This window comes from Triticum aestivum, chromosome 2D (genome assembly GCF_018294505.1).
Source record: "Triticum aestivum cultivar Chinese Spring chromosome 2D, IWGSC CS RefSeq v2.1, whole genome shotgun sequence".
Lineage (NCBI taxonomy): Eukaryota > Viridiplantae > Streptophyta > Magnoliopsida > Poales > Poaceae > Triticum > Triticum aestivum.
This window is the reverse complement of record NC_057799.1, coordinates 623,605,622-623,617,006: the sequence shown is the minus strand read 5'-3', so window position 1 is coordinate 623,617,006 and position 11,385 is coordinate 623,605,622. Positions and strand designations below refer to the sequence as shown.

The 11,385-nt window shown below is 45.3% G+C and overlaps 1 protein-coding gene and 1 long non-coding RNA gene across 6 annotated transcripts; one reads left to right on the top strand and one right to left on the bottom strand.

Annotated features, from left to right (window-relative positions):
* The first annotated feature begins 1 nt into the window (after position 1).
* On the top strand, positions 2-3,861 carry LOC123055080 (uncharacterized). Of its 5 annotated transcripts, none has more exons than XR_006426505.1 (7): positions 2-93; positions 819-1,026; positions 1,201-1,332; positions 1,485-1,552; positions 2,479-2,599; positions 3,522-3,615; positions 3,721-3,861. It is a non-coding gene; the product is annotated as an uncharacterized lncRNA (long non-coding RNA). The 5 variants fall into 5 exon arrangements; XR_006426503.1 differs by having other exon boundaries at positions 1,201-1,373; XR_006426504.1 differs by lacking the exon at positions 1,201-1,332.
* Positions 3,862-4,720: 859 nt separating this feature from the next.
* Positions 4,721-5,619, bottom strand: LOC123056082 (protein FLOWERING LOCUS T-like). Its single transcript, XM_044479827.1, has 4 exons — positions 5,428-5,619; positions 5,217-5,278; positions 5,081-5,121; positions 4,721-4,950 (listed from the first exon to the last, which is right to left on the bottom strand). The coding sequence occupies exons 1-4, from the start codon at positions 5,617-5,619 to the stop codon at positions 4,721-4,723; spliced, it is 525 nt and encodes a 174-aa protein (XP_044335762.1).
* Positions 5,620-11,385: the final 5,766 nt, after the last annotated feature.

Sequence of the window (11,385 nt, the reverse complement as noted above, 5' to 3'; positions counted from 1 at the left end):
ACTTGTACAGACCACAGGTGCTCGGACGCACGGCCGGCATCATGGTCGTCATAACTCATAACCCATGAGGTGGTGACCAAGCAAGAAAGGAAGGTTAGTTGACTCTCCTCTAATTCCTTTTTTTGTTGAGAAACTCTCATCTCCAATTCTGGTTGTCTTAGTTAGTCCTTGAAAATCTCCCAACATTAGATTAATTTATGCATTAAAAACTATAAAGAGTACAATAGTAGAAACTATAGCCATAGGAACTAATTATAGAAACTAATTAGAATATTTCAGATTCATCCATGTAGACATGAAGAGCAAGAGAACCGAATCTATTCATAAATTTTACAAGCTAATTGATTCAGTCTGTCAATGTCCATGCCAACATGATAGTAATGCAAGTACGAACAATGTGGAGAGTATTTCATTGGAAGTAATGTTATTTTCCTTTCTTTACCACGCACCTTCAAATATTATGAACCTAATCTCAAATAACATTACAAGGGCCTGAATGATTCAGTACTGGAATTACATAATGGGCTTTCAGGCTTGCAGGCATTTTTCATGTAAAATTGTTATTCTTGCTAAAATTGTATAGCTGTCCTGCGTGCACCTGAACATTTTTGCATAGATCTATTATGATAGCTATGTCGAAACTCAATATTGTATAACATGTTTTTTTGTATGAGTGATATCAGCTTTCTGAGTCAGATAATTTTATCGTAAGTGCTTAACTTGATGACTTTGTAAACTTGCAAGACAGAAATTTCATTCTGTAAGGAAGTGAAAGACCTTCTCAATTTCTGATTGTTCTACCTCTCTGACTGAAACAGGAACTTTCGCGCAAAGAAAACACACACAGGGCAGGAACATGACTACTCTCGCCCTTCCATGTTTCTGATCGATCGAACTCTTCGGTGACCAGAAAATGAGAAAAGGGCAGGTCATCGATGTACAGACCACAGGCGCTCGGACGCACGGCCGGCATCATGGTCGTCATAGCTCATAACCCATGAGGGGGTGACGAAGCAAGAAAGGAAGGTTAGTTGACTCTCCTCTAATTATTATTTTTTTTGTTGAGAAACTCTCCTCTCCGATTCTGGTTGTCTTAGTTAGTCCTTGGAAAGCTCCCAACATTAGATTAATTTATGCATTAAAAACTACAAAGAGTACAATAGTAGAAACTATAGTCATAGAAACTGATGTGGGTTGCAGAACTCCCGGGCGACGAGCCCAACGGCCTTGTACTTCGCCCGGACAAGCACCATTGGGTCGACGTTGCAGCCAGCGGCTGCGGCCATGCATTCGGAAATTCCATGGCATGATGCATATAAATTGGATCTGTAGGTGGGTTCAGAAGATGATTTTTTTTCTATGCTTCTCCTATGGTGGGTTCGGTTTTGCATTACTCAATTTTGCTAATGTGTCGTTTCTGCAATGTACCTTCAATTTTTTTAGTATACTAATTTCAAATGATTACATAATTTTCTATGGATCAGATTCATGAAGCTCCAAGCGAGCAAGAAGTTTCAGTCCACCTTTACTCATGGCCTCCCCTTCTCATCTGGTAACTCACGTGCTCACTTTGTCCTGAAGATAGCATGAACTAATCTTTTATCAGGCAACAAATGCCATGTCCTAGCACTGGCCAAAATCCCTTTTTCATGTGTGAACCATATACAGAAAACTGCATGATACATACTGGAATCTGGTGCTCACTTTTAGAATAGCTGGCTTTTTTTCACCCAACTAGAGAACTTAGGAAGGCTGTTTTTTTCGAGTGCGGCGAATCTGCACCCGGGCTCATCTGCACCCGCGCTCACGGAAAAAATAAAAGAAATACTAGAAAAATTCAAAAACAATTCGGGTGGTAGATAATTAGGTGCGTGAGGTTCGCTGCAAAATGCAACTCGTTTGGACATTTGAGCAAGTCTGTGCAAAAAAGACAAAATCGGGGTCTGTGAAAAAGTTTACTGTTCACAAACTGTTTTGACCCGATTTGTCTTTTTTGCCGAGGCCTGCTCAGATATCCAAATGAGTTGAATTTTGGAGCGGACCTCACGCATCAACTTATCTACCACCCGAATTTTTTTTGGATTTTTTTGAATTTTTCTAGTATTTTTTTTGAATTTTTTGCTGATCAGGTGCAGATGAGCCCGGGCTCCACGATGAATTATCCGAGAAGCTTCTTTTGTTACGATTTTTTCAGTCTTTTGGGTTAACAAGTGGTTTTTTTCTTTCGCCTTTAGGTTGCATAAGTGCAATTGCAACTGTATGCGTTCACTAGCGACAAAACCCATAGATAAATATACACGCCTATTACATGTTGATGTTGCCAGCTCTTGTTATACATTTATTTTGCAGCGGTTGCTCTGTTCAATCGTGGTCCATGCTCTGTTTAATGCACATGTCGGATCAAAATCAAAATGAAATTAGTATAGCTTGTCTAACCACATTCGGACTCCTAATTTTAAGTTTTTGTCTTGCTCTCAGGTGGACGGCCTTGGCAATCTGAACAAGCTTTACGCGACTGGCACTCTTGTTGATCCCTTATGAGTCATTAAGCCGTTTTGTGCGCAAGGTTGAGATAGTTGGGGCCTATAACTGTGTTTTGGTGAGCTTCTTCCTTTCTTTGAGGGTTTCCCAATCCCTTCTCAATCCAAAGTTCTGGCTCAGGCTGTGACTACAACTTTTATTGACCTAGATCTGATGGTGATAGTTAGGAATAATTCAAATTTTTTTCAGGGTTTATTGAACTGCACCACACATAAGTAATAGATATTAACCTATGTTAACACTAATATTTGTAATTTGTTACATCATGATGTTTAATATTGCCAGGAGTTTTTTCTTGAAAAGAAAATATAAAATTTACACCTCTTGCACCACTGATAGAGATGTGCCTTGCTGTAATAAGATGATGGGCTCATGACTTATCTTTCTTGGACAAAACAAGGAATCTAGCCATAACTATGTACATATCTGGATACTCATCTTTTTTTTCTCAAGCTATCATGTCAAGTGTAGAGGAAATGATGATATACAGAATAAGGAGAAAGACATGCTGACAGTACATCCGGTTCCAATTTTCATCACACTATGTGCTAATATATGCTCTCAATGATAATATGCCACCTTGCGCTATCTACACACGTAACATGTTCTTCTTTTGTATAATTATACACTAAAATTATTGTATGCTTACCTTTGGTGGAATTTCATAGTTGAAAGGACATCAAGTTTCCACGCGAGGGGAGTTAATTTTGGTTGTCCTTTGTTTCATAAAAAATGTTGGTAGCATTTAAAACTATGTTTAGTTGGTGTAACCGGAATTAATCACTGGTTAAACATATAGAAGGAGTCTCTCTATTGGAAGGGGGAAATATAATATTAGACACCATTTATTTTTCTGCTCGCTGATGCATGCAATGTATCATTTGGCCTTGATTTAATGTACTGCACTTTTCTTCATTGCTCTCTGTTCTTTAATAAGTCAGACTCATATAGAACATGATATTTCTTAGTGATGTCTTCAGATCCCATGAATGTCATTTTGCACCGAAGGTTTGTAACCATTGGGGAATGTTTTCTTGCTCTGATGTATCAAGTTGCCATGGGGGTGATCTAGAGGTGAAAGCTAGCAAGCCATCTCCTGATATTTTCCTTACTAGCAAGCTTAATGCGGAACACTTATATTTCAGTACTTGTTTGTTTAATTGTGTTATTTATCTGCAGGTCTCTTCCTTGTCCAAAGTATGTCGTACCTAATCAAGACATGTTCATTTAATTTACCCGTCATGTAAATGACACAACATGATTCACTTGTGTATAGTGTAAAAATATATTTATTTATGGCACACAGGTGTTCAAATTATACTCCCTCCGTTCCTAAATATTTGTCTTTCTAGACATTTCAAATGAGTACCACATACGGATGTATGTAGACATATTTTAGAGTGTAGATTCACTCATTTTGCTCCGTATGTAGTCACTTGTTGAAATGTCTAGAAAGACAAATATTTAGGAACGGAGGGAGTAGTTGTGAAACGTGTATAGTGTAAAAATATAATTATTAAGGGAAGTGACGTCACAGTGGTCGAGCCTGGTCTTCTCCGAGTCTCTGCTTGTGGTTTGTGTTCTTTAGATCTGTTCATGCCCTGGTATTGCTATCTGATTTCATCTTCTCTGGACTAATTAGGGCTTTGCTTTTGTTTGCACCAATTCGAGATAATGGTCATGACATGCAGTAGCTAAGACAACAAGGTCAAGCCCAGGCTTAGGCCTGATGATGAACACAATTAGATGCGGGTAGTTCCTTGCATCCTCATGTTAGAACTACTTTTTTTACGCTCTTGCTGCTGCAGATTAGCTACCTACTTACCTTTAAACACAATGTGTCTGAGATAACACGGCGAATAGTCCGGACAACGACACCCCCTCTATGGGCTTGAATTGTGGTCCTGGGCGCTTGTTTGATGTTTGAACATGCCCGGACGTATGAAGAAGAAATGCGTTTCGACCTTGAAGATGACCTTAATCATTTGTTTATTTTATTTATATGCATGGTAGCCCGTAGCAACGCACGGGCGTTCTACTAGTATGTATTAGAAGCGGCTAGCTAGTTAGCCTACAAATATTTATTCGTTTATTTATTCTGTGTGGCACGTTTGGTTGGAGCGATCGTGCGCGCGTACGATTAGTGCATAGGGCACGCACACAGAGCTAGGTAGCTTCACTACCCCCTGTACCTCCGGCCACCGCAGCTGCCCTCCCTCTGGCAGTAGAAGTAGGCGGCGGCGACCGGAGCGCCGAGGCAGTAGCACTCGGCCATGTCCCTGGTGACGAAGTTGGAGCGCCACCCAGGCGCGTAGATGGCCTGCCGCACCTCCTGCCGGAACACCACGAATGCCATGCGGTGGATCCCCGCCGTCGGCTGCGGCTTCTCGTACGCCATCACCTCAGTTCCTGCATGCATGCAGCCATGCAAACAAACGAAAAAGTTTGAATTTCCACCGGACTATCTTGTTTTCGCTAGGAAAGGCAGTTGGAGAGGAGAATTGACATGGCACATGTGCTCTGTAAATTAACATCTTACCATGGCCCACGTCACCTCCGTCTGGTATATCTGTAACAAACCTATGCACGCAAGAAATTAGCTGTAAACAAAGTAATAATGAATTTTGTGTGCAAACAGATCATCCCGCAATGTGCATGCACGCACGCAGACTTACCAATGGAGGTACTCCCTATTGGAAGGGTCGGTTGGGGTAGGCGCATCAGGGTCTACCATCACCTAACAAAGAGACAAACATGCATGGCACAAGTTATTCATGCACGCATTGACGCATACGCATATATGGAGAAATAACTGTGCGTAACACCTCCGACCGTTCAAACAAATGACGCGCGCGCATGCATGCAAGATCGGTAGGAACCACTCACGAGCGTGTAGAGTGATCCGGGGCGCCCCGTGATCCGCACCGTCGGCGGGCTGGCCACCTGCGACGGCCTCAGCTCGGACCCGACGGTGATCTCGCGGTCGCCGTACAGCACCCTCAGCCACGCAGACGCGTCGAAGTAGTCAACTACGTCGCCGACGATCCTCCCGAGGATCAACGGATCCCTCGACGCCATGCTCACCACCGCCGGCGCCGGTAGCTTAGGCTTACTCTTTTGTTTGGCAGCTTTACTTAGTTAGGTTCAGATGCACGTGAAAGCTTGGTGATGGTTTATGCATGCAGCGGGTGTATGGCTCTTGATAGCCCCCAGCAACCGAGGTGAAAGTCCACATGAAATTTCGGCGGTCGAAAGAGATGCGGCCGGCGTGTGGTGCCACTATTCGCCAATAGTAGCCGCTCTCTGATTTCTGATCGGACAGCCAGAGATTGGATTACGATTCCTCGCCCATTCACAGTCAGGGCTTCTTCTTATTGGAATCTACTTTATGTAAAGGCTCATCAGTCATCACCACCATCCTTCAGGCCTACTACATCACTAGTGGACATCTGTGCCTCCCTCAAGAAAATCTGAAGCTGCAGTTACAAGAAATATACCGTGCAACTTGAGTACTCTGGAGTCTTCGGCAGCGTCTTGAGTAGAACTGAGATTCGAGTTTGTTCACATCCGTGTAAGATTTATCATTTACATCAAATCATGGAAAGGTAGCACTTCCTCCGATCCATATTACTTGTCGCTCAAACAGATGTATCTAGACACGGGAGTACTTGTTTCTTGTTTAGTGTTCTCCTCAAGTATACATCGTATTGCGGCTCCCTGCAGGGTCGATTGGTTGACGGTGGTGCAGCCTTTGGGATGCCACGCTTGGTCGCCATAATGGCCATCGCCTCCTCCCCCTCGCCTCCCCGATCCACCGCGCGCCGTGGCCTGTGGCCTCAATGCGGCAAGTTTTTGTTTTTCTTTGTCCTTGTTTTTCATTCCACCAAGGCATAGCTTGGTTCTTGTATGGCTTTGCTCCTTGCTGGCGCAATTCTTTGTGTGTTTGGGTTGATGTTGGGTGTATGCATCCTATTCGTGCAGAGGTCTCAGGTGTGTATTCATTGTATTTTGTATCCCTTAATGATTTATTAGGAGTTAATAAACATACCCTTTATCCAGAAAAAAAAACATCGTCTTTGTGGCATACAAGCCATGCGATCATTTAGAACTCCCCCAGCTGAACATAGTGCAATCAAAACATATTATTTGGTAACCCTTCGTCAAACATACACATGGTATACTTACTCTTGCAAGACAACTATACAGGCAGTGCATCCGTAAAGTAAAACTACATATCATTGAATTAAAAAAAATTAGGGGATCATTGAATTACTTGGGTTCTTTGATAGACCGTTGGAAATTACTCGGTCAAATAACCAACATAGATGATCATAATCATGTATGACAGCTTGTATGATTTTACACGGTGAAGCACCACGAGAGAGATGAATGCAAATCTGTTACTCCCACACAATTATCCTGTGGTGGACTATCAGACTTCATCACGAGATCAACAACAAGACAATCTTACTACACTTTTGTGGAGAATTAATTGTTTTTAGGGAGGTGACATATGATTCTGTTAGTTATTTTAAGCGATGGTGCTCTCCATGGTGGCATCGAAAATCATGGAATAATAAGGGGACCCCATGGGTATCAAGATCATCGTCCGAAGGGTGGTGGAGTTAGTGCCACATAGGCCGGTGCTCCAAGCTGGTGTGCTAAGTAGTCGCACGAAGGTCTAGTTTGTCCTCTTCAACTGACTTCTCGCATGGTGTTTGGGTCCTTCTTGGAACGAATGCCTTTTTCAGATTTTATCTTCATCTAGAAATTCATGAAAATCAACCACTTTATAAAGAGGTACTGCTTTTTGCCAGTTATCACTAGGTTAGTTCTCAAAATCAAACACTGTTATAAGAAAAAAAAATGATGATTAAACTTCAAAAGAAATAGATATATTTAAAAAAAAGAAATTGTAGGGGAAACCCCGAGGGTAATATTTTTTATGTATCAGTACCTACAGGCCATTCATCCTTCGATCTACTCAAGTTTAGCCCCACAAACATGTTTTTCAGATTTCCGGTATGTTCCCTATATATATTTGCCAAGGCTTGGTGGTGTTCGTGGCACTATTTCACCATTTGAGCACTTAATTTGAGTTTTGAGTGTAATCTACTCCATCTCTAAGGTTAGTAATTGTTGCATATTGCCAATCCTCGCAAGATTGCTTCGATTTACAAATGTGTTTGTGGCGTTTATGGATACATCGTGTTTATGGCTACAAGCAGGAGAAACGATGGATATAGCAAAATTTTATATTTAAATTTGAAGCACCGCCCGAGAAACAGGAAAGATACATTAATCATACTGTGGATATTAATTAATCCAATTTCAATTGTCAGTTTGACCGTCTTCTAATATTCTATATATGTTTCAAGTTCTGACTGGAAATTAACCATTAGTTTGATCCGACCTTAGCTCAGATGGTTAGCTTCCCGTAGTGGAATAATTTCATTAGGGTCCGAGTCCTAGACTTGACAACTGGTACACACATTTTCTTGGATTTATTCAGATTTCCGACGATGTTACTTCAGTGGGAGACGACGGCCACATTGACTACGAGGCATCTGTGATGACTTTGTCAATTTTAGAATGTGTCGGCTTGTCTGTCAGAGGTGGTCATAGAGATAGGGTGTACATTCGCGCATTTAGAGAAAGAAATATATGTGTGTGTATGTCGGCGTCTGCACTTATACCGTGTTTCTAAAAAAATATTTATAGTTCTAAAAAAATCATTTATACCATCTGCATTTATACCATGTTTTTTAAGAAAATCATTTAATGCGGCGTTCCAAGTACCAGAAATTGACCTGCAATATCTGCGTTAGCAGATTTCGTTCACTCAGCACAAAGAGACACTTATATATCTATCACCCGCAAAAAGAAAATTATATCACGTGTTGGCAGATTTTCGTTTGCCCAAGAACGAAGGAACAGTAGGACACGAGACGTAGTACACATAGTTTTCTTTTTTTCGAGGGAATAGTACACGTAGTTTTGGCGCCATGCCTCTTGCTCCAAGGGCGAGTTTGGTTGCCTGCATCGAGGCCAACCAGGCCTGCGCGGTGCAGCATCTTTTCAGGCCTTGGTTGTTTGGTTCCCGCATACGTTGTTCAGCCCGCATAGCACGGTTCTTAAAGCACCCCTGGACCTGGCCCGTTGGAAACGGCCGAATCGGCAGTTTCACCAGAGCGATGCTTCGAGGCGCACATGAGTGGCTCTCTGGAGACATGTGCCTCCTGTTAATCCCTCTCTCTCTCCCTAATCCTCAATCCCCTCTCTCTCCCTCCATGGCCCGCTTGTTCTTCTCCTCCGCGGTTAGCGCCACCCGCAGCTCGCCACTGACCCATTGCAGGTCGTGGTCGAAGCGGCCCCTCGGCTTGGCGGCGGCGATGGCCACGGCGACGGCGCTGGCCTCGACCAAGCCTTCGCCGGTTCCGCGCGGTGCTCTACTACCGCGACCGGCCGGTGCCGCGATGTCGGCGGAGCAGCGGCGAGGCGACCCGGCGGAGCAGCGGCGAGGCGAGGCGACCCGGCGCAGCGGAGCCTGCGGCCAGCGTGGACGCAGCCGGGGGCGGAGCAGCGGCGAGGCGACCCGGCGAGCGGAGCCTGCGGCCAGCGTGGACGCGGCCGGGCACCTGGTCGAGCGACCGCGCGGATTGTCCCATGGCGGCCGTCGCGTACCCTGGCGTCCGAGCGGACGTGGTCGCGGCCGTCGCGGGTGGCATGTGGGTCAAGGCCGTCAGCGGCTTCGCGCACACCATCCCGAAGCTGGCTTGCCCCGGCAGCGAGAACGGCTACAAATTGAAGATCGACTAGTTGCAAGTGTGAAAATGCCTTCGTGTAGTCGATGCATATGCAGATCGTGAGCTTGACCAGAGAATGGCTATGCGGCATCGTCAGTGGCTCAGCACAGAGCTTGGTATGCTCTGAGCACATCAAACAACGCAGCAGGCAGACGCGGAGGCGCGGATGGTGGCGTGGACGCGGAGGCGAGGTACGCCGGCGTGGACGTGGTGGTGGAGCAGGCGAGGCGGCGGGGCGGCGTGACGTTTCCGCTGTCGCCGGCGACGACGACGAGAGCGCGGGCGGAGCCAGCGAAGATGAGGCGGCCGGCGCAGAGGCTCTCCGAGAGGTGACGGGCGCGGCAAGATTCTCAACAACGGCCAGCTCAAGCTCGTCCACGACCGCGGCGAGTCGGGCGCGTCCACGGTGGCCGGGAGCTGCCGGTGGGCACGATGGGCAGTGGAAGCTTCAGCGCGCTTAAAGTGTTTGACGAAATGTCAAGCCCAATCTGATGGCTGTTAAGTTTTGTTGTTAATGCTGGTAATCATATGCATATATGCAACCAAATGCCGGGTGAAAATTGCATCTTCATAGCAAGACCCCCAATGCAGGCAACCAATCAACTGGTCATCTACGTTTTTGACCATGTTTTTGCTTACCCAGGCCAAGCTTAGCTTGGCTCGTTTTTTCTGTGTCAGCCAGGCCCGGCAGCGAAAGCAACCAACCACGCTCCAATTGAATGGCGGAAGACCGAATCCCGCAAATCGTAGTATTTGACGCGCGCGGGGGCGGCGCTTGATCGGTTTCCTACCGCCGCGTGCTATATCTCTCTTCTTCTTCTTTTTCAGGCTGCCCCGTCTCTCTCTGTGCAGCTCATCCGAAACAGCCCACTATCTCACGACTATCTCATTCCTCTCTTCTTCTGGATTCGCTGCATCTGCTGCATGGCCGTATGATTAGCTCGTGGGCCAGCACAAGCCCCTCAAAGAAAACGATCGCACACTAATGATTTCTCAAAGAAAAAAACTAATGTTGTGTTGGATGGGCACTTTTTATTCTTCCTACTTGTGGGCGGACTCTTTGTTCTTATGTGTGTAGGCCAATAAAATCGTATTTTACGCACATGTTACCATTGAGACGCAAAACATTGTTGTGGTTTTCGGTATTTCCCAAGTAGAAACATCCGTGATCTAGGTGTAAACATACTAGCAGTTGTTTTTGGCATATAAGGAGCCAGGCTACGGGTGGTCTTTCACACTGCTTTTCTTTACCCTCTCCCAAGGCCACTAGAAAACCCTTTCTCCTTTCGATCTCCGCCGACGAGTCCGTGGATTCGTCTCACCTCCGCCTGCTGCTTTGCGGTCGGTGGTGGAGAGGGGTTTCATGTTGCCTCCGCTCAGATTAATAGATAGGGAGGGTTTTAGTCCTCACAAGGGCGGCGTTTCTTCTTCGAGTCAGTCTTCCGGGCTACGATCCTACTGAAGTTCGTTCATGAGGACGGATTAGACGGCGCTCCGCCGTAGATTCCTACCAGCTCTTCGAGGCGGCGAGATCAGTGTTTCTTGCCATGCGTATGCAACGGCGAGATTTGGCATCAGATTATTCAGATTGATTCATGGTTTCAACAGCGACGAATGCGGCTCCGGGACGCTGGTCCTTATATGGGCGTGCACGAAGACTTCTTGATTGTCATCGACAAGGTCAGGCCGGCTTCGGTATGGGAGCAGCAACAGCAACACGTCGGTGGCTCATTCTGACGGCCGCAATGGTCATTCGGTGGTCCATAGACCTCATTGTTATTTTTATTGTGTTTACTTATGGTGTTTTGTACTCATGATGGCATCTTTTGTTTTCCGCGTACTCATGATGGCATCGACTAGAAAGATTCTTCTCATTTTAAAATCTGGGTCATTTTACTCATGATGTTGACTAGTGACGGCGAGTAGAAAGTCTGTATTTTGGTTATGATTTTCGGCAACTAGAAAGTTAAGGCCGTTTTCGGCCATCATGAGTAGAAAAGCCCCTACACTTAGTGTTGGAAGGTTATGGTTTCCGATT

Bases quoted from the DNA above. Each gene is read 5' to 3' on its own strand.
- LOC123056082 (XM_044479827.1), bottom strand. From the start codon at position 5,619: ATGGCGTCGAGGGATCCGTTGATCCTCGGGAGGATCGTCGGCGACGTA. The intron at 5,279-5,427 runs GTGAGTGGTTCC...TCTCTTTGTTAG, and splicing joins CCGGATCACTCTACACGCTC to GTGATGGTAGACCCTGATGC. The intron at 5,122-5,216 runs GTAAGTCTGCGT...TTGCGTGCATAG, and splicing joins AATAGGGAGTACCTCCATTG to GTTTGTTACAGATATACCAG.